Here is a 24,298-nt window from a genome sequence, read left to right on the forward strand (position 1 = left end):
TATCTTTTGAGCCAATCATTCCACTCCTGGGAATCTAACTTGAGGACCTAATCATCAACAGGGGAGAACAAAATGCTTATTGCAGCATTAAGTAGAAACTGAAAATAACCTAAATATTCAGCAACAGAGAGCAGGTTAATTGGACCATGTCATAGACATTTAACGAAATATTTCACAGCCATCAAAAATGGATGTTACAGGGCTTCCCTGGAGGCGCAGTGGTTGAGAGTCGGCCTGCTGATGCAGGGGACACGGGTTCGTGCCCCAGTCCGGGAGGATCCCACATGCCGCGCGGAGGCTGGGCCCGTGAGCCGTGGCCGCTGAGCCTGCGCGTCTGGAGCCTGCACGTCCGGAGCCTGTGCTCCGCGATGGGAGAGGCCACAACAGTGAGAGGCCTGCGTACCGCAAAAAAAAAAAAAAAAACAACAGTAAGTTACAAAGAATTTTCAGAAAATGCTATTTTGAAATGACCTCAACTGGAAAATGCAAAACAGAATTGAGGAGCCAGGGTTTGAGCTACGTTTAGGAGAAGAGAAAAAGAGAATTCAAAAAGAAGAAACTTACTAGAACACTAACAGTGATCACATTTGGGTAATGGGATGATTTAATGGGTGATTTAGAAAATTATTTTATTTCCCAACTATCTTTAATTATTTTTCCCCAGTTTTATTGAGATACAGTTGACATCCAACCATCTTTTAAAGCTCAGTTCAAAAGGAATCTCCTCCATGAAGCCTTCCATAATTCCCCCAGGAACAGGTGATCTCTCTAACCCCCCGAGAATTTGTTGTGCCTCTCTGCTGGCATCTACCATCTGTGCAGTTCTCATGTCTGTCTTCACCCAGGCTGAACTTCTCAGGGATGTGGTTGTGTAGCCCACATCTCTGGGTCCCAGTGCCTGGCTCCAGGCCTGTCCATGCTGTGTACTTACAGGCCATCTTGATCTGCTTGGGTTCTGGCTGGCTCTAATGCCTGAGGTCCTCCTTCTTTTGCTTCTGAGGACTCCTTTTCAATATTACCATTTTTATGGCAACTGTATCATCTATCAGTGGGAAAATACATAAGGACAAAAAGTATTGCCTGCTTGCCCCATGAATTCCCCAGGGCTCCTGATTGGCTGACTTTTCTCCTGGTTATGATTCACGTTTCCCTGCCTTGTCACATGTCTAATCATTTTTGGTTGGATGCTGGACATTGTGAACTACATTGCTGACAGTCTGAATTGCGTTGTCTTCCTTTAAAGATTACCGAGCTTTGTTTTAGCAGCTAGTTACATTTTTTTGCAAGTTAGTTTTATCCTGTCAAGACTTGTTTTCAGGCTTTTAGTCTAGAGCAGCCCTTACTCCAGGGCTAGTGTCTTTCTACACTGAAAGTGCTGTTTTTTCACCAGGAGCCGGAGGAGGGTGAGAAAATGACAGTCAAAGGGCACAGGGAATGTTTTGGGGGACAGAAGTGTTTTATATCTTGACCGTAGTGTGATTACATGCCTGTATGCATTTGTCAAAACTCAGAACTGTACACCTGAAAGTGGTGAATTATACTATATGTAAATGATACCGCACTAACCTAAATCTTAAAAGATGGTCGCTTTTCTGAGGTCACAACTGGATACCTAGTGTGTTTGGCAAGGTGTTCTCACTCTGATGTCCCCATTACAGGGTGTCTTCTGGAGTCTCCCTCAACTTACCGCTCCCAGGAGGCTCTTGGACAGTTGCCCGGCACCTGTACAGCTTACTTAGTATTTGCTCAAAACACTCAAGGGGACCCCCATGAAACTTTCTGGGGCCCCTCCTATGCATAACTCTTGGCTGAAGTCTCTTCTCTGTTCTTCTGAGACCCCATAAATTCTAGCCACCTCAGCTGACCTGAACTCCAGCCTCTGTCGTCTCTGTCTGGTGAGACCACCACTCTCTGGGCCTCACTTTCTGTGTGTGGTGTAGAAAGTGCCTGGGCTGGCTCCAGGCAGAGTGCCAGAGTGAATGTGGAGCTGCCCTCATGTGTGTCCTTCTCTGGGGACCACTGCCCTGCAGTGTCATCCAGTGCATGAAAACAGTTGCTTCATATAGTCTGCCCAGTTTTCTAGTTGTTTATGATGGGAAGGTAAGTCTGATACCTGTTACCCTCTTATGGCTGGAGCCGGAAAAGAGTAGTACTCTTTTTTTTTTTTTTTTTAAGTTATTTATTTATTTACTGGCCGCGTTGGGTCTTCACTGCTGCACCTGGGCTTTCTCTAGTTGCGGCGAACGGGGGCTGCTCTTCGTTGTGGTGCGCGGGCTTCTCTTGCTGCGGAGCACGGGCTCTAAGTGCACGGGCTTCAGTAGTCATGGCACACGGGCTCAGCAGTTGTGGCTCGTGAGCTCTAGAGCGCAGGCTCAGTAGTTGTGGCGCACGGGCTTAGCTGCTCCGTGGCATGTGGGATCTTCCCGGACCGGGGCACGAACCCGTGTCCCCTGCGTCGGCAGGCGGACTCTCAACCGCTGCGCCACCAGGGAGGCCCTGGGTTTCTGTTTTATTCCTCCCCAGTGCACATGCATACACTCCCCACTCTATGCTCCATGAACGATCCAGAATGTCCCATGCTCGTCCCCTCTGCCCAGAACGCTGACCCTCCCCCCACCACACACATACTCTTACTCATCCTTCAGCTTCTGTTGCGATTCCCCGGGCCAGGGCCCATCAGTGCGCTCCTGTGTCTCCCTGTGCACCCTGGTAACATCTCGTTTGCCTCCCCCATAGCCTGAGAGGCCTGAAAGCAGGTTCTACCACCTTGGTCCCTGCTACATCCTTATGTGCTGGGCCTGTTCGGCGTCTGTTGAGCAAAGGCGTGAGGCAGCCCGACACGTGCACACCCCCCCCAACGTGATTGCAAACACGCACGCATGCGCACACGCGTGTGATTCGTGCAGTCTTCAGGCCCTGCCCTGCTGCTCATGGATGCCCAGGCCCTTGGCCGTGCTTCCCGCCCTGTGTGAGGTGCAGCTCCATGGGGAACGGCCCAGGCTCCTGGGTCCCTGTGCCCTCAGATCCTTTTGCCATCCCGCTGATCCTTTTGCCATGGCCGCTGCGTACACAGCCCTTTCTCCCTGAGCAGAGGCCGGGGCACAGTGGGAAGTGCAGAGAAAGGCTGTGCCTTTCCTGTTTTGGTTCTTCCAGGAAATCAGAGCCACCTTCCCAGAAGGCCACCTGGCCCTGAGCCTGCCGCCCAGGGCCCTGCTCTGGGGGAGGAGATGTCGTGTGCGAGGGCTGCTGCCTGGACAGGCCGGAGGGACTGTCCTGCTGCCTTCCCTCCGACGGGAAGGTTTGTTCAGGTAAAGCTGTGTTCCACCAGCTACCAGTCATGGAGCCCCTCTCATGGGTGTCCCCCACCATCTTGTCTGTGTCTGGATTTCATCACAGCCTTCACAGCCCTGTCTCTGGCCTTACTATGTCCTGTCTCTGGTCCAGCTGGACCCAGAATCCTGTCTCTGTAGCCCAGAGCGGGTTTGCAGCTCCCCTGCTCAAAGCCCCTCAGTGGCTCCACCTCCCTCCGGGCCAGTTCCAAACATACACGGCAGCAGAGTGAGAAATTCAAGTCCCAGGCCTGGGTCTGCGCCCTCGGGGTGTCCCGGGAAGCCACTGGGAAGGTGCCCACATCAGCGGGAGGGGCCCAGGGCCAAGGGGTGGACATGCGCCCACCCCTTCCCGTGGAAGGACACCCTTTAAGGGGGAGGCAGGCAGCTCCATCACTCTGTCCCTCCAGGTCTGCAGCCTGAGCCCCTGCTTGAGGCACTCACAGCAAAGCTCGACCACTCCGAAGCAGGCCTGGCTCTCCGCCCACACTCTCCATGTTCTCCTCCCAGAGAGCTCCTGCCCAGCCTGCACGGTCCAGAATCACCGTCACCTCCTCTGTGAAGCCCTCCTAGATCACAGCCTCCAGACCTCCCCACACAGCTTCTACCTCTCTAGTTAACTCCCCACCGCCGATTAACTCCCCACCTTTCTGAGAGTCCTGGGATGGGGTCATGGGGGATGTGGGCATGTAGGGCCACCCTGCATCCCATCCTTCCAGAATCCCTGCCTCCGGGAAACCCTGGGTAGGAAGTCACAGAGGGGGACGGCTTGTCTTCTGCTGCGGAGGCCCAGGCTCCCCTCCCTGCTCTTGCACAGTGGCCAGGCCCTGGCAGTGACCTTGGCTTAGCCTTCACCCTGAGCGAGGCCCAGAGGGGAACTGGGGGCCAGTGCAGGGCCCTGCAGCCACCAGTGACGGGGTGGGTGGAGGACGTGTCCTGGGACGCTGTGGGTGTGGCCTTAGCTGTGGTTCTTTCCTGTTTCCCATGCTGGTTTCCCAGCTTTCTGACTAAGTTAGAGTATTTTCCGTTGCTTGCAACCAGGATGCCTGCTGAGATGAACGGAGAAGCCAGAATCCCCGCACCCAGCACTGTGCCCAGGGTGAGGTTAGAGCCCAAGAAAGTTATCCTCCTCCTCCCTCTGCCTCCAGACTGGCACCCCACCTGCAGGCAAACTTCCCTGGGGCAGGAACAGAATGGCTGAAAGTGTCCCGGGAAACAGGCTGACTTTGCACAGTTCCCTCAGGGATTCCTGAGCGGCCCCAGGCAGCCCGGCCCATGGCACGTCTTCGCAGAGTCAGAGGCCAGGCCACTGGCAAACCCACCAGGCCACCCATCCTCCACAGGCACACGCACGCGCGCACATCTGTCACGGCTGAGCCTCATCTGCGTAAGGCGGTAGGTGCCACTTGAGGCCCTGCCCTCCCAGCACTCTCATTGCAGGGGTGCTCGAGCACCCCCAGTTTCAGGGCTGCCTTCAGTGGGGTTCTCTGACTACGCTGGACCCAGATTTCTCTCCCAGTCTTCTCATCCCTCCAACCCCTTCTGTCCCTTGGGGTCACACACCTCTCGTGTCCCCCCCATGAGGCCTTCATTGATTTGGTCACAGTTCTGTCCTCCCCCCTACAGGGCCCTCTCCCAGGCTCACCCACAGCTCTCTGTCCAGAATCTGACAGCATCCTTAGAGAGATGCTCTCTGCAGACGCCCTCTCCAGCGCGCTGGCTTTGTCCACACTGGCAAGGTGAAACGAGTACCCCCAGGATGGAGAAGCCCCTGAGCAGACGACGTCTGACTACTTGAGGAAGACGCCAGGCTGGAGAATTCTCTGAGGTGTCTCTGAGACGGATGATGCCTGCTCTGGGCCTCCGCTGGGCACCACTCCCCACGTGCTCCACGGACTGCCCCCCCCACCCTCTCAGGCTGGGCGGACACCCTCTTCGCCTCACACCCACTCTAGGCCACTGTGTCCCCCAGCCAGGTACCAATGCCTACCTTGCTCTGCCTCCCCGAAGCTTTGGACCAAATTGTTAGGAAAGGGAGCGAAGAGGAGAGGAGGGGAGGGGAAGAGCTGTGGTTTCTTAACAGGAGGTGGGGGACAGGCGCTTGGAGCCGGGACGGGACGTCCTAACAGCATCCCTGGCTCACAGACTCTGAGCCAGCTCAGCACCCTCTCCATTTCACACAAGTCTGCGAAGCTGGTTTTATCACGGCTCCTGTTTTCAAACTGCAGAAACTGAAGCTCAGGAAAGGTTCAGTGACCATGCCGTCGCACAGCAGAGAGGTGCAGCAGCCAGGCCTCGGCCCCATGGGTGTTTCTGTGTGCCTGGGACACCTCTATAAGTACCACTGGATTCCGTTTCTCACCTATCCCAGGCCCCCAGCGCGGGGTCCTCCTCCCCTCGCACCATGTCCTTTCAAGCTTTAGATAAGAAGGGCTCGCTCAGGGACTGCAGTCACCTCCCTGCAGCCTGGGAGCCCCCAGGGGCAGCTGCAGGCAGACCAGCGCTTGCCCGGAGACGGAGACGCAGGAAGGGCGCAGGCCCGGAGGATACCACTTCCCAGTTCGCTAAGTCCCCACGACTCTCCCAGGAGCAGGTCCCCGACTCTGGGTGCCCCTGCCCAGCAGTCAGCAAGCAGCGGGGGAGAAGCACTTTCCCAGAGCAGAGGACAAGGGTGAGCAGGGGGAGCACCGACGTCCTCAGGCTTCCATGTGGACGGGGTTCCCTCCCATGATGCTGCCGCCCTCTCCAGACGCCGGGAGTAGCCAGGGTGACCTCCCCACATTCCCGCCCAACCAGGGAGCTGCACAGTGCAGGGTGCAGGGTCGAGGCTGACCCGGCGCCCTCCGGGAAGCGGCTTCCGCCCCTCGTGCAGGCGTGAGGGGGTTGGGACCGAATCCCTCCTGCCTCCCCCAGCCCCGCTCTGTGCTCCAGGGTCCAGGCAGGGTGTGGAGCTGGGGTCACCAGGCCCAGTTTGTCTGGCCCCTGCTTACCTCTCGGTGCCTCTGTTTCCCCATCTGCGCCTCCAGCTGTGGCTCGGGCAGACCTGCGCTCACACCCGGGCCCTGCTGCCCCGTGGTGGCTCTGTGACAAAGCCCCTTGTCCCCGTGTTGTCACGGGCCTGATGGGACGAGAACAGCTGTCTGCCTCTGTCCTGAGGGCTGTGTCTGGAGTGTGAGGGCTGAGGGAGCCCAGTGGGGCTGGGACCCTGGGCGGGGGAGCCGAGAGCCGGCCTGGGGGAGTGTTCAGGGAACTAAAAGCGGCTGACAGAGGCTCGAGCCACAGGCAGGCTCCCAGGCAGAGGAGCACCCACAGCGTGGGCAGCGCGGGAAGGTGGGTCACTGAGCCCCGCCCCCAGGGCGGATGCCCACGGGAGCAGGACGTCTGGGGCGGGGCGGGAAGGAGCCTGACAGTGGTGGGGCGGGCCCTGGGCCGGGCCGGGGCACTGGGCGTGGCCCCAGCCTTGCAGCCGGAGGCCCGGCCCTCTGCGGGGCCAGAGGTCTTCCCCTGCTCCGTCGGGCGGCCTTCAGGCCCGAGCGATGAGAGGGGAGGAGCTGATGGCCTGGGAGGCCCTGTGCCAGCCGCATGTGACTCCTGTCAACTGCAGGGGCCTGGAATCATCCGGAGGCCAGAGCGGGAAGTGGGGGAAAGGTCGGAGCGTCGCTCCAGCGGCGGCCGTGCGCCAGGGCCCGCGGGAGGAGGGCGGCCGGCGGCCAGCTGGGCCTGAGACACCCACGGGCCGGCGCCTGACTGGCTGCCGGCCGCCCCGGGAAGGCGGCACAAAGCTCGTGGAGGCCCGGCGCGCTCAGTGGGCGGAGGCCCCGCTGCGGCCGCCTCCCCGTCCTGCCCCTGACCGGGGCTTCTGCAGCCTCGGGCCTGGCTTCCCAAAGGGAGGGCTTCCTGGGAACGGAGGGCCAGGTGCCGGGGCGGCGGCCCAGGGGATCTGGTGGGTGTGAGGCCCCGCACTGCTAACTGTCTGTCCCTCCGCACCGGAGGCAGAGGCTGTCGGAGGAGACACGAGGACAGAGAGGAGAGAGGTGGACGGGGGTCAGCTTCGGAGTTTCCTCCCTCGGCGAGGCCTGCCCACGCCAGGCCATAGGTGGGAAACAGGCGGCCCGTGGGGCACCTGTCCAGGCATCCCGCCCTTTCGGATCCGCCGACCTCACCCAAGATGCCCCCGAACTGTCTGTCCGAGCACAGAGCATCCCACCGAGGGGCGCCGCCAGCCACCTTCCCGGGCCTCCAGGGTTGAACATTCAGGTTGATTTCAGATTCTTGCTGAGTTTGTTTCAAGCAGCGGATGTTGAAGCCCGGCTCCTGCTAAGTGCTTCCCAGGGCCCGTCCGAGAGCCTCCCTGCTCCTGACAGAGGCAGCTGTATGAACAGGATTCCAGGATCAAGGGGTGGGGCTGGGGTGGAGCGCCTGGGCGGTGAGCAGCAGTGGAGCTGCTTGGGCGGACCCGGCCCTGGCCTGGGGAGCTCCGGCTCAGCGGAAGAGCGCGTAGACATCCACCAGGTAAAGGAGAAGGGGCCGGTCGCGGGAAGGCATGTGGGCCAGGGGAGCAGCAGGGGCAGAGGCCCAGGGGCTGGAGCGGGAGGGGAGAGGGGGGCCCACGTCCACGGGGACCTGGCCGGTGGCCTGTGACTTCGGGAGATGCACCTTGGCGTCAGTTCTGGATGCAGGTGGACGGGAGCTGTGGGGGCGTGGGGAGAAGGGAGAAAATTGTTTTCAGGTAGTATCTACTACTAGTAACTCACGTAGTCGTTACATTAAAAAAAAAATTAATGAGGTAGAATTCATATAACAAACTGCCCCCATTTAAACAGTTTGATAAGTTTTGATACGTATACACCCATGAAACCATGGCCACAATTAAGAGGACAAACATCTCCATCACTCCCAAAGCTCCCTTGTGCCCTTTGTACTTCACCCATTGCTCCCTGCCCCCATCCAAACTCAAGCATTGCTGACTTTTCTGGCTCTGTGGATTAGTTGGCATTTTCTAGTTTTCTGTGAATGGAGTCATATAATATGGTTTTTCTTTTTTTTTGGTCACATTCTTTAACTTGGCATAATTATTTTGAGGTTTACCCGCGTCTCTGGGTGTGTCTATAGCTTTTTCTTTTTACTGCAGAGTGGTATCCTGTATTCTTCAGCTCTAAGGGAGTCTTGAAAATCCAAAACCCACAGCCGCGATGACAACCAGCAGCCACCGCAGGGGGCAGAGAGGAGCTGGAGCTCCTTCAGAACCCCTTTCCCAGAGAACAGTTATCATCTGGCCTACCTGGGGGTTCCCTGGAAGACCCTGCTCGCAAAGCTGTCTGTATCCGACCCAACTCAGAGCCCAGCCAGTGCAAAAACTTCTTCCCCGAGGGTACTTGTCGAGAATATCTGGATGGAATTGTCCAATTTCACAGCTGCCTGAGAAGCCGGATGACAGTGGGGCAGAGAAAGGCCAACCAAAAGGCTTACGGGGAAAAACTGGGCCATGACAAGGCATAAGTGCTTTGAAAGGCTCCCGGGAGCCTGGAAGGCCAGGCACAGTCTAGGGCTGTGTGCACACCCAGAAGAGACCTGAGGGGGCCCTGAGCCCTCGCCTCGGGCTGAGCTGGAGGGCTAAGGCAGAGTTGTGAGCAGCGGGACTGAGCGGGGACGCTGCACCCCAGCCTCCACACTGAGCCCCTCCGCAAAGACTAGGCGATTCATTGGTTCCAGCCGTTTCAGGAAATCTCTGACCGTCGGTCAACCACTAAACTAAGTGAGCAGAGATTTCAGCGTCCATGCTCGACGTGCAGTGCAGGCTCTACAGAATTAGTTCAGAAACGTCGCCGAACTAACAACAACAAACCCTGGGAAAGCAGGAGAGTCTGATTTCCAGAGTAGCTGTGCTGCCTTATCTAAAATGTTCAGTTTCAACAAAACAAATTACAAGACGTGAGAAGAAATAAGAAAGTATGACTCATAAAGAGGCAAAAGACCCAACCAATAGAAACTGTCCCTGAGGAATCCCAGATATTGGACTTACTGGACAGAGGTGTTCAATCAGTTATTTTAAATGTGTTCACAGACCTACAGGAAACCATGTCTAAAGAACGAAAAGCGAGAGGATGATGCCTCACTGGACGGCAGCCCTCGTGCTGTGGGCTCGCTCAGGGTCACCCACACTGCCCCCCAACCTGCGCCCTCTGAGGGCTGCCCGGAGACGGCTGCCCTTGGAAATCTGGGCTGGGGGGCACTAGACGCCCCTCAAGGCCCCCACCCAACCCAGAGGGAGTGGGAAGGGAAGTAGCAGGCCAGCCAGCCTCTGGGGAAGCAGCTGGTTCAGCCTGAGGGGGCATCCTGCCTGTTTCTACTGAGCTGGGCACACCAGGCTTGGAGGACAGACTCCACGTGAATGAAAATGGGAAATGGGAGTCAGCTGTTGGGAGCAGGGTGGAAACTGAAAGGAACACGGCTGTCTTCAGACACCGGCGCCATGCAGCTCTGGGGAGGGCTGAGGGATGGCCGGCTCTGTCTGCTGCTGTGTGATGTGGGACAGGCCACCAAGCCTCTCTGAGCCTGTTTGTTTCTCTGTGAAGTGGATCATGAACCCCTCTCCTCCCACCTCACAGCGTTGCCTTGAGAATCAAAGGCAGACCGACTGTAAGGGCGGGATTCCTCCTCTCTCTCGGCTTCTCCCCCAGGACCCTCCTGGAGAGGAGCTACTGTCCCTGGGGCACCTTCTCTTTCTGGAGCCGCAGGCCACGCAGGCTGAGGGGTGTGGCCATCTGTGCCGGCTGCCAGGCTCACCTCGGGCTCCATCTGCGGCCACGGGGCAAGGAGGCCACGGCCTCCACGTGGTCCAGCAGGACGTGGACATGGGACGGTGAGGCCGGGGGACAATCTGGCTTGCTGCAAGTCCGGGAACCGCAGCAGAGAGAGCTGACTGGCCTCAGGTTCCAGGAGGCCGAGAGGGCTGTGTCCACCTGGACCACCCTCCCTGCATGGCTGAGCCCAAGATCTGGGCACACAGGCCACCTTGGGATAGGGTCACCCCAACACTGCCCAGGGATGGGGAGCCAGGACAGGCGGTCTGTGCACCCCCAAAGGATCACTCTTTGGCCTTGGCTTTGGGTATGCAGCCAGGAGGGGAGGGCGGGCTGGGTTCTGGCCGGCTGCGCATTCTCGGGCACCTCAGGCCTGAAGGAGAGCAGGTCTGTGCATTTGTGCGGGAAAAACATTTCTTTATTAGGACCTTATTCTTTTAGAACAGTTTCAGGTTTACAGCAAAATCGGAAGTGCAGAGATATTCCACCTACTACCCCCCTGCCTTCACACATGCACAGCCTCCCTCACCCATCATCAACATCCCTCGCCAGAGTGGGACATTCGTCACAGTTGATGAGCCTCTGCGCTACATCATCATCACCCAAAGCCCACAGTCTATATTAGGGTTCACTCTTGGTGTTGCACGTTCTATGGGCTTGGACACCATATAACAACATGTCGACGTGTATCCATCATTATTGTATCATACAGAATATTTTCACCGTCCTAAACATCCTCTGTTCTGCTTATTCGCCCCTCCCCCATAAACCCTGGCAAACACTGATATTTTTACTGTTCCCTATTGTTTTGTTCTTTCCAGAATGTCATATAGGTGAAATCATGCAGTATGTAGCCTTTTCAGATTGACATGTTTCACTTAGTAATATGCATTTAAGTTCCCTCCATGTCTTTTCGTGCCTTGGGAGCTCATTTCTTTTTAGCTCTGAATAACACTCTGTTGTCTGGATGCATCACAGGTGATTTATCCACTCACCTACTGAAGCACATCTGGGTTGCTCCAAGCTTCCAAGTTTGGGCAATAATGAATTAAGCTGCTATAAACATCCATGTGCAGGTTTTCGTGTGCATACAAATTTTCAACTCCTTCGGGTAAATACCAAGGAGCGTGATTCCTGGATCATATATATGGTAAGAATATGGTTTTGTGAGAGACTGCCAACCTGTCTTCCAAAGCGGCTGCACCGTTCTGCATCCCCACCAGCAACGTCTGGGCGTTCCTGTCGCTCTACATCGTCGCCAGCATCTGGTGCGTCAGTGTTCTGTATTTGGGCCATTCCAGTAGGTGTGTGGCGGTATTTCTTGGTGGCTTTAATTTGCATTTCCTTGATGACCGATGATGTGGAGCATCTTTTCATATGCGTATTTGCCACCTGTATATCTTCTTCGGTGAAATGTCTGTTAAGGTCTTTGGCTTCTTTTTTTAATTGGGTCATTTGTTTTCTTATTATTGAGTTTCTAAAGTTCTTTGGAAACTGTGTTTTGGATAACAGTCCTTTATCAGATGTGTTTTTTGCAAATATTTTCTCGCATCCTGTGGCTTGTCTTCTCATTCTCGTGACATTGTCTTTTGCAGAGCCAAAGTCTGTAACTTCAGTGAAGTCTAGCTTATCAATTATTTCTCTAATGGAGCATACCTAAACATTCATCATCATACTCAAGGTCATCTAGGTTTTCTCCTGTGTTATCTTCTAGGAATGTTATAGTTTTGTATAATATTTTACATTTAGGCCTGTGATCCATTTTTTTGTGGTATTTATTTATTTATTTTTTGCGGTACGCGGGCCTCTCACTGTTGTGGCCTCTCCCGTTGCGGAGCACAGGCTCCGGACGCGCAGGCTCAGCGGCCATGGCTCACGGGCCTAGCCGCTCTGCGGCATGTGGGGTCTTTCTGGACCGGGACACGAACCCGCGTCCCCTGCATTGGCAGGCGGACTCTCAACCACTGCGCCACCAGGGAAGCCCCTGTGGTCCATTTTTAACTAAGTTTTGTGAAGGCTTTAAGTCTGTGTCTAGACCATTTTGGGGGAGAGCTTCTGTACCCATTCTGGGGGTAACATGTGAACTACTCTTGGCACTTTGCTGCCCTCCTTTAAGGTGGCCCAGGCACAGCAGTCTGCGTGATAAACAGCCTGGTGAGTTTTAAGCTTTTGGGACCAGAAGGGATCATGCCTCACCCCTGAAGAGGGCTGTTTACAGGGAGAGGCCTCTCCTCCGGCCTAGATAGCCGGCCACCTGGAACCTCAAGCATTTTCTCTTCCCATCATTCCGCTGGTCAGCGGTTGAGTTCTTAACATATGGGAAGGAAGGAAGGAAGGGAGGGAGGGAGGGAGGGAGGGAGGGAGGGAGGAAAGCCTCAAAAGAAATAGGGAGTAAGAAAACAATTATGTTGCACTATTTTAGTTTTTATCATCTACGATTTTCCTGAAAATGAAGCGTGCTTTTTTTCAGCGGGGCTATGCAACGAATGGAGAGGTGACCAGGTGTGACTGTGTAACTTGCTGTCCGGCCTCAGAGTCAACTGATCCCAGGGGCTGGTATGAACTCGTGTGAGCAGGCTTTGGACTTAACTTTCTATAAAGAGAAAGAGGAGACCACGCACGGAAAGGAGTAGAGGCCAGAAGGAAAACTCCACCCAGATCGTTGAAATCATCTTCCTTTAAGTACACAATGAAACCTGAACACACACGCGTGCTGGTTGGAAACATTTTCGGGAAAGTCCAATTTTCTTCCTTAATCTCTGCAAGAAAACCCACCCACCCACCAGAGGCATTACCCTCCTAAAAGCCTGCCTGGCCTTCCTCAGCATTTTATCCCTGAGAGTATGGTAGAACTCCTCCAGGAGAGTAAAATTTAGGATGGAGCCTCCAAAGGAGGAAGGAAATTAAGCTGCTGGTGACATCAAGGTCCAGGACCAAGCTGGGCCACCTTTCAGCTTGGAAAGCAACACATTTCCTTTATTGTTTAACCAGCTTGGAGAGTTTCTGATATTTGCAACCCAAACTTTCTAGCTGATATACCCGTCACGAAAGCCAAAGTAATCTAGGTTTTCTTTAACGTTGAATGTCTGAGACAGAGAGAGAAAAGGGAAATTAGGTCATCGGTTACCTTGAAAAGAGCATTTGCAGTGGACACAGCATGTGACAGTGGCAAGAAACAGAGGCTTGGGGTTGGATGTACCGCTGTCTCTCCCTAGCAGTGTGGTCTCCTGAGCCTCCTCTGTGAAATGGGGCGCCATCCCCCCTCACTGGTCCTGTGAGGATTAAAGGAGATCATCAAGCACCCGGCACAGAGCTCCACAGACAGTGTGGCAGGGACAGAAGTCGGGCTGCCCCGGGCCGAGTGCGTAAGAAGTGAGGAAGCGGGACAACAAACAGATTACTCCTTCGAGGAAGTAAACACACAGTTCACAGAACAAACAGCCGCTGAACACGAAGTTACGCTCACCTGCACTCAGAGGCGCACAAATTAAAGCAGTGAGATGCTGAGAAAACAGACTCACGCTCAGTGGGCAGGAATGTAATCGGTTTACTCTGGGTGACAGTTTTACAGTCTCTACAGAATGTTTACAGACCATAGCCTCTGACTCAGTATTCTTCTGCTAAGAACTCATCCTGCAATTCTACCTCACAAGTATGTAAGGACAGACCTGCCCGCAGGTTCTTCTGCAGCAGTGTTTGTAATGGCAAAATCTTGGCCTAAATGTCCATCAGCGGGTACTGATTAGATGATGGTTATTTATATAATGGAACACAAGGCAGTCATTAAAAGGAACTCACGTCTAAAGAACAGTGATAGTGTTTTTGTGAAAACGTCTGCAAAAAAAATAGTACGACCCTACCTGCAAAACAGTATGCACAGTACTCCTGAGTTTGCTTCGAGGACTCTTGTGTGGTCTTAGAAAAATGATCGGTGGTTCTCTCCGAGGTGTGGGATTGGGGTGGCAGGAAATTCATCCCTCAGAGAGATCCTCTCATGGAGCTCCATTCATTCTAATGGCTTATGTTTTTTTCTTAGCCATGTGTTACATTTATAAAATTTTTAAAAATTTGGCTAAAAGATTTGAAGGGGGTGACGGCTAAAGGAGTTCAGGGCCAAGGGTGTGTGTGTCAGACAGAAGCGACCCGAACAGAGAGGGAACAGTCTGCGGGCCTGTTACTCACACCTGCCATGACGCCCTTGGCGAGGGGGAGGCGGAGGGGAGGCGTGGGTTCAAGGCCTGACGATGCCCCCTACCAGCCTATATTTGCTGTATCCTGGTGGCCAACATCTGCGGGTGAGATGCCACACGGCTGATACCGGACGACACTAACGTACCGCCTCCACAGGGTGAGCAGAGGACAGCCATGTCGAATGAGGGCGTGCTTGGCGGCCCCGAGCAGGCGTGGTCCGGCCCTCCACACCTGCGCCGCGTTCGCCTTCTCCTGCGACCCCTTCCCCACGATGGCCTCAGCGGCTCTGCCTTCCTGACTGCCGCCAGGTTAAGCGAACGACCCCCACTCTGTCCCTACAGGTCCAGGTCCAGCCTTGCTCAGCTCTGAGCTTCTAACTTCTAAACCATCTCCCTGATGGTGTCTTGCAAGGGATGGGGCTCGTCAAGGGCACCAGCTTGGCACTTGATCGTTGCAAAATCAGTTACTGAGCGCCTGCCACGTGACCAGCACCAGGCTGGGTGCCAGCGATCCAGGGAGATGAGAGGCAGTTTTGGGTCACAGTGTGCCGCAGAAGTGCAGGGCTGGGCGACCCGGGCGCGCCCGCTGTGGAGACTGGGGAAGGCCCTCGCCTCCAGGGCAAAGCCAAGCTCTGAGGCCAAAGAAAGAGCTAGTGACCAAGGGAGAAAGAAACCCAGAGGCGGGAAGGCAGGGGGTGTGAGGGGACCGGGCAGGGGAGTCTAGGAAGGCCCCACAGGCAGAGGACATGTGGGACTCAGCCCACAGGCCCTGGAGCCGCTGGGCGACCAGGAGCGGAGTCCGCGCCTCAGAAGTTCTGACACGTGGCCCAAGAATTAGAGTGCAAGGTGCACAGATATTGCAGGACATCTATCAGGGAGTTTACTTCCTTCACGTGACCATGTGTTCACTAGAAATATATTTTAGTGTCTATCACATTTAGGCCCTGGATTACCTGCATATGCTTGCAATAGCCGTTTGACTTAGAAATTCTGATGAACTGAGACATTACTGGTAGATTTTTATTCCTTTTTTTGTGGCTGCACTGCACAGCTTATGAGATCTTAGTTCCCCGACCAGGGATGGAACCCCGGCCCTCAGCAGTGAAAGCACCAAGTCCTAACCACTGGACCACCAGGGAATAGACGTTTTCTGTTAAGCTTTTAAAAACCAAGAACACTAAGGTTTTAGGTCTGAAAGCGTTTCTCTTAAGCTTTTGTGGTTAAATTTTGGAAGTAGTTGAAGACTAATTCAGGGCCCCCTCAGTTAACAATTACTCGGATCGTTTCAGACCCGTCTAAGGAAAAATTAAGAGGAAGGAAGAGACCCAGATATACATGTTGGGAAATAAGGAGAAAATGCTAAGGTGATTCTTTTCAGCTCTACTATTTTAAGATCTCAGATTTTGCTTTACTGACTAATGAAAGGAAAAAGTCAAACTGAATAACAGGAAATGACATATTACGAAATAGACATATAAAATTTAATCCCTTTGGTTTAACATACATCTTCAATTGTACAATTAAAAACAAGACAAAATCGATCCCATAAAACAAAATATAAAATATTGTTTATATGACCCGTGTCCCATAATATCTTATCTTAGAAAACCAGCAATTTAGTTCACATACTTCATTAGAATATTTTAAGGTAAGAATGTAACTATCAACCCTACTTATACAAATAACCTACCTCCCTGAGCCTAAAGGTACCTGCGGTTTTAGTTCCGTTACAAAATTCCACTTTTTAGGATTTTTATGTATTTCAGCTTGGGTACAAAACGTTCCCCTGCCATAGTAACACAGTCTCATAAATTCATGAATCCTTTCTAGAATTGTTAGCACACTAGACAACTAAAGCTTGAAGGTTCCGGAACATGATAAAACAGAAGTCATTTCTCATAACAGGAAGATCAGGAAGAACTCTGTCTGGAGTTGTGTCACCGGTTCACAGTAATCACAGTACGTGTTACAATTACTGTGTTTATTCCCTCTGTCGGGTCCACCTGACTGATACTAGCAGACACAGCAGTCATGAGCTGCAGCAGTTTTTTTTCCTTTACTTCATTTGTTAATCAGTGCTGACATCCACATAATAACATTTGCAAGAGCAAACAGAATCTCTGTCGTTTGAGAAGGTTTTGCTATGCTACCGAATGACTGCTGTGTTTGGGAAAATGCAAAGAAAGCGTCGGAGTGGGTTCCACTAAGCACAGTATGCTATCTGCTGGGTGTAGGTGATCAAAAATAACTTATCCTCTCATCTCAAGAAAGTCTTTAAGGTAGCCCTTATCACATCTCTTCACTATATGTACACGGACACCACATGTATATATTATCTATTTATATAAGACAGGTATGTACACATTTACAGACACGGGCCTTCAAGACGTATTGCACTTACATACACGCAGCTTTAGCTTTCACGGACGCACACTGTAACCGTTTAGGTTCTTCATGAGAGAGGCAGTTGATATGTTGGAGAGAGTTGCAAAGGAAGACTTCGGTAACTTGCCCTACTGGAGTAAACATTTACTGGGGAATGAGAGGCTGAGGGAGAAAGGGCGCACCTGGTCCTCTTGGGGTGCCGCGCCCGTAACCTGAGGTGGTCACAGTTACACCGAGTCTGAGGTGCACTAGTGAGCAGGGCCCACTAGCACTGAAGAGACAATATTTTTATAAATAACGTAGCAGATACCTTAAGGTTCCCAGGTGATCTAGTAAATCTTGGAACAAAGTTTTCACTTTTAATGCTAAGTATTTATATCAGAAAATTCAAACATCGTGGTACATGCTTTCTCTGTCATCTGAAAAACGCCAATGCAATACAGTCAATGCTATCTCCAAGCCAAACGCGGCGCCATCTCCAACTGGAAAGGAACCCCCCCTTCCACTGACATCCACCCACGTTTGGAAAGTGGCCGACCGGGGAACCTGCGGCTTGCCAACCCAAAGGCCCACGTGACAGCTTCCCTGAGCTCGCTGGGAGTCGTGGGCCGGGGCGCCCTCAGATCTCGGTGAGGGTGAGTTTGTACAGCCCCCCGGCCTCTTCGATCTGCAGCTGGAAGGTGTCTTCGTTGGAGTAATGCTTCACGATGTTGTCGTCCATGTTCACCAGGATCCTGCAAGAGGGGAGCCGAGACAGACCCACTCAGTGCTGCCCGCTCTGCCGGCAGGCCCAGCCTTCACCGTCAGCTCTGCCCCTTACTCGCTAGGATGCGGGAGGCGACTGCTGAAACCTCCCTATGCCTCCACCTCCTCATCTACGAAACGGCTGTTAACAATAGTGCCCACCTTGTAAGATTATTGTCGGGATTAAACGAGGGACTCAAGTAAAACGCTTGCCATGCAGGGCATGTGATAAAGAAAACACACTAGCTTAGCTATTGTTATTATTTCAGCATATAGTAATCATTCAATAAACAGCATTTATTATAATGAACAAAATAAGCCTACAGAGGAGCACTTCATTGGTCCAGCTTTCGAAAGCACATCAGTAAGATGAACCTACATGACCTGAAGCCAGGGCTCCCTGACAAATTATCTTCCCTTTAATTTAATTACCCTTAAGGTTTAGCTGAACTACTACTATCAAGTCCCACCGTTCCTACTAGGGCCATCTAGAAAATTCCATTTGCTTTAGAATTCAGTCAAAAAATTCTCATTCTATACCCTGCTTACCCATGCCACCCAGCACAGACGCTTAAGTAAAACAGTACTAAAAATATTAACTTCTGGACAAAGAAGCAACATTCTGCCATTGAAAACATGATCCAGGGCAGGAGGATGGAGTGGGAAGGGCAAAGGTTTTGCAGTCGTCAAAACAGAGCTTGAGTCATGGCCTCAGCGCTAACTCACCACCTGCTCTTGGACAAGCCTCTCGGGCTCTCTGGGCCTCGGCTGCCTCGTCTAAAAACTATGAGTAGTAGCGCCTGTCTTAGGGTAACATGAGAATTAAATAACACACCAAGCGCCCAGCCCAGTGCCTGACTCACGACAGGGCTCAATAAACGGGGTAGCGATTGTCACCCTTAGTAAATTTCATCACGTGTTCTGGAATTTGGAGCGACTGCACTGCAGCCAAGCATGGGAAGAACAAAGACTCTACTTGAAAAAAAAACATTAAAATGTCCTAGAAAAGTAAATCAACTTTGTGGGATAATTTAGTAAGAAAAAACACATTCTTGCATTGACGCTTCTATAACTGGTTCTTGACTGGGCACAAATGCACGTGAATAACATGAACGTTATATAATATTAACGCTATCTAGAGGTACTAAGGATGCCCGTCCCTGCTCACCCTTTTTTACACTTCTTGAATATTTTCCCAATCTTGTCTTGGGGAATGTCATACTTGTCTGAGATCTGAAAGAGTAAAAGAAAAATAATCACAAAGTGCTGTTTTCATGGCTTGAAAGAACAAACAATATATATATTAATATAGTGGTTCAGACACTCGACTTTCCATTTCTCACAAATGCACATGCAAAGACAGATGAGAGCCCGTCTGTTTCTCACAAATGCACATGAGACACAGATGAGAGCCCGTCTGTTTCTCACAAGTGCACATGCAAAGACACAGATGAGAGAGCCTGTCTGTTACCTGCCTTTGGAGAAAGCTGGAATCGGGTGTTGGTTATTTCTCGCGAGATTACAGAAGTCTGTTATATGGCCATAGTTTTTTTTAAATTAATACCTCACAGAGCAGTTTTACGTTTCTAGAGAAACTGAGCGGGAAGCACGGAGCTGCTCACCGCCCCCATGGCAGCGTGCTGCACTTGCTGTGTGTGACTGAGCCGACACTGTGATGACTCAGCGGCCGTTGGGAACTGGAGCCCTCCAGCACTCCGGTCCCCTCTCCGAGCTGTGCGTCCACGGGTCTTGACAAGCGTACAATGACACACGTCCACCTTGTCACAGGTGCTTTAGTCAGCACACAAAGGCCTCGCTTTGGAGTCAAGACACACCCAAGCGGGATCAGTTCTGACTCACCCTCCACTGGCAGGTGACCTTTCTAACCCTCAGCCTCCTCTTATACCACCTCGCCCACCCCAGGGCTGCTGTGGGATGAAAACGTGTCCAGCACAAAGCAGGAGTTAATTTCGGGGACAGAATTATGAGAAGGAAAGAAACGATTTCACATCCCACAGCCCAGAAGGAACACCAAGGCCCCGATCACAGCAAGGCCTGCACCTCTGCCAGGGCTGCCCAGAGCCTCTCCAGAGGGCAGCGAGGCTCCGGCCAACGTGTGGCCCCTCCTCCCTTCATGACCAATGGGTGGTCCACAGAGTGTGATGAAATCAGTACGGTACAAACTTTGGAGGTTTTCCTCTCAGGGCACAGGCGCTATCTGTACAGGAAGGGGATGGATTACTACAGGACAAACAGCTGATTCAGTCCAGATCAAACGCTTTATCTGCACTGCTGTCCAGACCACTCCCACACTGGGGTCACTGCCCACCCAGCCTCAATCTGAACAGCACAGCTCCAGGGGGCCCTGAAAACGGGGCCTCAGAAGACCAACCTTCAGATCACTTTCAATCTAACAAAAATACACATTTCAAACCAAATCCAAGCTCCCATCATACAAACAAGTTCATTTCTTTTCTGTATCACTGGATAGTAATTCTTTGTATATTTATGTAATCCCCGCCCAGGAGATGGAAGACTGTAATGAATTCCTCATGAGTTGTGAACAAGTTATATTCGGCATAGTGAGTCCTTTTTTCACCTTCTCCTCTCCCCATAATCAAGAGTTTGCGTGATTCTTTTTTAAGAAGGGCCGTCAGAAGACAAGGTAAGCCAGAGGGACCCAGGAGAAATCGCAGGAAGCAGAGGGCTACAGGTGGCAGGAACGGGCTAAGAGGCACTGTGAACGCGGAGCTCCCTGAGGGGCTGAGCGATAGCGCCCCCAGCCTCTGTCCCGCTGCCCTGCTTTAGTTTTCTCCATCACACTTATCAGTGCCTGGCAAATTACACAGTAATGTCTTCGTTTACGTTATTGTCTCCATCCTCCTAACTAGAATCTAAGCTCCAGTTGGCACTGTCACGTACCCTTCTAACTCCAGGGCCCCAGAACAGTGCCTGGCACAAAGCAGGCCCTTAACGAATGTTTCTTAAATGAACCCAACACACTGCAGTAGTCAGGGGTGAGGATGGAGGGGCGGGAGAAACCTATCTCCAGCCCAGTTATGGGGGTGCTTTGAGCTCAAAGATCCCGATGATTTACAGGGGCCGAGGTTGATAAATATCAAGACTTTCACCCTGGGGCAAAGCCAAAATCAGCATGGCACCCTTCTCACATCTCTCTCTGATGTCTTAAGGGCAGGCTGGGGTCAGTTTGCTGTGGGCCCTTTGCTGAGATCCTGCAGGAGGGGCTGTGGTTGTCTCTGGTCACACGTCTACATTTTCATGAATAGGCTCTGAGTAAGATCTTGACACAAGTTCGGACACGCCCCAGATCAGGAGTTTCAAAGGCAGACTGAGGAGCCACTGTTTTACGCGTGAAGTTTTTAAGATTTTATTCGCTAGAATTAACTTTTGCTGGCTTCTAAGTCGTTTAAGTGGCAATCTCCCTTTAACCAAGTCTATGAAAATTAAACTATTCCATAGGTCATCACAAATTCACTCAATTCAGAGGATTAGACATTGCTGAGTGATTACTATCTACCAACCAGTGCGCTGGTTGCAGCGGTCTGAGGCGGGGACAGCCCTGCAGCCGCTGAGGACCTTGGGACGTGGGGTAAAACGTGGCACGTGCTGCAGCCACAGACAGGGCGCTGGGACTCAGGAAAGGCTTCAGTACCACACACAAATCCGGATGTTCTGGTAAGGTCTGTTCCAATCAAATTCTATGTAAGTTTCTTTTTACTTTTTAAAGAGGACCACAAAGTTCCTCTTACTTACAGCTTCCATCAGGCCTTTCAAAGACGGAGTCTTGAGCATCAGGGCATCGAAGACTTCTTCCGACTCCTTTCGCACGTAGAGCAGCACTGACCCCCAATTGGGAATAAGGAGGGAAAAAGAAAAGTGCACTTCATTGACAGGAGCAAAATAAGAGGAAAGACCGTGGGTATTGGCTAAAATAAAAGATGTCCACATCAAGGACAGCAAACACGAACCGATATAAAATCTGTCTTAAGGGACACAGCTTTCAGCTTCTTTTAACTCTGCTGGAGGGCCCAGCTCAAGCCAGGAGCTGGTCTGACGGAGGAACACCCAAGGAAGTCAACACTGATGAGATCTGTTTGAGCAGTGTATGCTTTTGACAAATTCAGAGCTCACTTCCCACTGAAAACTCCCACTAGGAAATGTAAACCAACGCACCTCTCTTTGGTTCTTCTACCCGGCTCAGCTTAGCAGGAGGAGGGATCACAAAATCATCTTCCGAGCCATAAGGTCCCCTTTTCAAGTTAGACCTGCAGGTGATCCGAAGTATGCAATTAGTGACTTCACCTTAAATCACTTGCAGAAACAAAAGGAGTTTGGGGGTGTATCGCTGAATCTTAGATTTAAAATGACCTTCGTTCTCTATCTGGTCCAGCTTCCTTATTTTGTGGATGAAAATCTGAGGCCCAAGGAAAGATGCCAAGTGAACCAGGCTTGCACTACTGAATGGCAGAGCTGGGACTATGCTCACTCAGGCACCTGCCAGACACCCTGGCTGCTCTTACACGGCTCAAGCTGCCGGTGTGGGAACGCAGTTTCTTTTCAGGAACACACTTATGAAGGAGGTGGGATCTGAGACGTACATGAAGGTGGATGTACAACAGAGGAGAGGGCATGTCAAAAAAGGGAGGAAGTGTGAGCGGGAAAATGCAAAGCCAGGCTGGCTGAAACAGAATGTTCCAGAAGAAGATAAATCTAATCTGGAAAATCTTGATCATTCAGCTCTGAGGAATTCTAGATTTTATGTTGCAGTTATCAGGGAATCTGAAAGTTCTGTGAGACAAGAATGCTGTAATCAGTGTGTGGTAGAGATCGGAGGGGACTCCAGGACCTACAAGCAGAAGAACCAGTTGGAGGACTTTGGAGACAATCGTAGCATAAAACTCCAAAGGGTTAAAATACAGCAGTGTCAGCGGAAATACAAAGGGGAAATGTTTACAGTATGTTTGGAGAAAGAAGTGAAAAGATCAGAGTGATTGGCTTTCAAAGTTATGCGGTGTTCAATGTTGTGAGGTTCAGAGTAGGTGAGCAAGAAAATAGTAAAAAAACACTGAAAATGAAATAAGTGTTTGCTTCTGAGCAGAATCATCACTTCAAGAATAGAGGCTGGCCCTTAAGATACTCCGTCTCAGCTTCCGGCACGTAACAGGCCTCCGACGAAAGCACCTGCAGGATTTATGTCTGAGAACACAATGAGTTAAAGAGGCAGAGAGAAGGTCTGTGGCCAATTCGGGTGGGCACGGGGAGCCAGGATGGCCCAAAGAGGGGGACTGGACCCTCAACATGGTAGAGTGCTGAGCGGGAGGGCTGCTGGTGTGGGCCAAGGAGGGTGCCCCCAGGTGCGGGGAGCGGCAACACCTCAACAGCAACAAGCACACCCAGAGGCCGCCTCTGGGTTTCTAAAGCCCAGTCTCCACAAAGAACCAGGGTTTCTTGGAGAAGAGGCGGATTTGAGGGCCGGAGAAGGGAAAACGCAAGTGCCTGGAACACACTCTGCCTGAAAGTGAGGAAGTGCTCAAGCAGTGAGGACAGGAGGGTCGTGTCAAAGGGATCCAGGGGCAAGCTTGAGGGACCCCGTAGCCCAGGGACAATGTGAGCAGAAACCGCGAGTCCGTACTGATACAAACATGTAAATGAAGAAATGCAAAGTGGGGCAAGGAATGAGATATTTACAAAGCTACAAAGCACCTCCCCTCAAAACACTTACTACAAAAGGAGAAGAGTAACTCCACAGTGAGAAGCCTGGTAGACACCGCCTGAATCAAGCAATCAGAGCGAACGTCACCAGCCGCAGGGTGCCCTGAAAGTGTGTGCCCCCGACAGGACACACTGAGAGCAGGGCCTTGTCTGTGACGTTCCCGCCAAGACGCATCATCTACCCCAACCAAGAAGAAACGAAGGACAGACCCAGACAGAGGGATGTCCTGCAAAACAACGGGTCTGTAGCCTTCAGAAGTATTAGCTCAGGAAAGTCAAGGAGAGATTGAGGCCGTGCCAGATTGAAGGAGATTAAGGAGACAGGACGACTAAATACACTGTGGGAGTCTGAACTGGACCTTTTCTTGCCATAAAGGATATCACTGGAACAACTGGCAAAGCCTGGATGGGAACATGGACTGGATGGTACTAAGGTCTCAATGTCAATATCCTGACTTCTTTACGCAGGAGAACATCCTCATTTGTGGAAACATACACCAAAGTATTTAGGAATGATGCATGGATCACTGGGTCCGCAACTTACTCTCAAATGGCTCAGGAAAAAATGAGTTCTTTGTATTATAATTATTCTATACGTTTGAGATTGTTTCAAAATAAAAAGAATTTGCTAAAACAAAACATAAATCTTACCCTTCACCCTCCAATTCTTCTGAGGCAATGGGAAGGACCTAAGACCAAAAAATAAAAAAGATTGCTTTTCAAGAATATGCTAAAATACTTTAGACCTTAAATGAGTTATTCCTAAAATGAAAATAATTTTGAATGTGACCAATCTCATACAAAACCTTCCAGCCTTATTTTTCAATGCCCAGATTCTTGGGGATGTCTTGAACTCCTCTAACTCAGGGGTTGGCAAACTACAGCCCACGAGACAAGCCTGGCCCCGCGCCTGCTTACTATTGGCACACGGCCACTCCCATTCATGGCGCCGCGTTTACGGTGCTTCTGACCCCACAGTGGCACAAGTGAGTGGTCACAACAGAGACCGTCTGACCCCCAAAAGCCTACAATGTTTATTATTTGACCCTTTACAGCACAAGACTGCTGACCCCTGCTCACCCCAAAGCTTCTCATTAGAAACTGAAGACACTGG

General features: G+C 51.9%; 1 protein-coding gene across 1 annotated transcript in view; it reads right to left on the reverse strand.

Moving 5' to 3' along the window:
* Positions 1–17,326: 17,326 nt before the first annotated feature.
* Positions 17,327–24,298, reverse strand: part of GRHL1 (grainyhead like transcription factor 1) — a 44,449-nt gene continuing 37,477 nt past the window's right edge. The window contains exons 12-16 of the mRNA XM_065890985.1: positions 23,836–23,873; positions 21,646–21,737; positions 21,226–21,311; positions 18,620–18,684; positions 17,327–17,441 (exon numbers count right to left, since the gene is read on the reverse strand). Of these exons, the coding sequence (XP_065747057.1) occupies positions 17,327–17,441; positions 18,620–18,684; positions 21,226–21,311; positions 21,646–21,737; positions 23,836–23,873 (396 nt within the window). The remainder of the gene's footprint in view (positions 17,442–18,619; positions 18,685–21,225; positions 21,312–21,645; positions 21,738–23,835; positions 23,874–24,298) is intronic.

This window comes from Phocoena phocoena, chromosome 14 (genome assembly GCF_963924675.1).
Source record: "Phocoena phocoena chromosome 14, mPhoPho1.1, whole genome shotgun sequence".
NCBI lineage: Eukaryota > Metazoa > Chordata > Mammalia > Artiodactyla > Phocoenidae > Phocoena > Phocoena phocoena.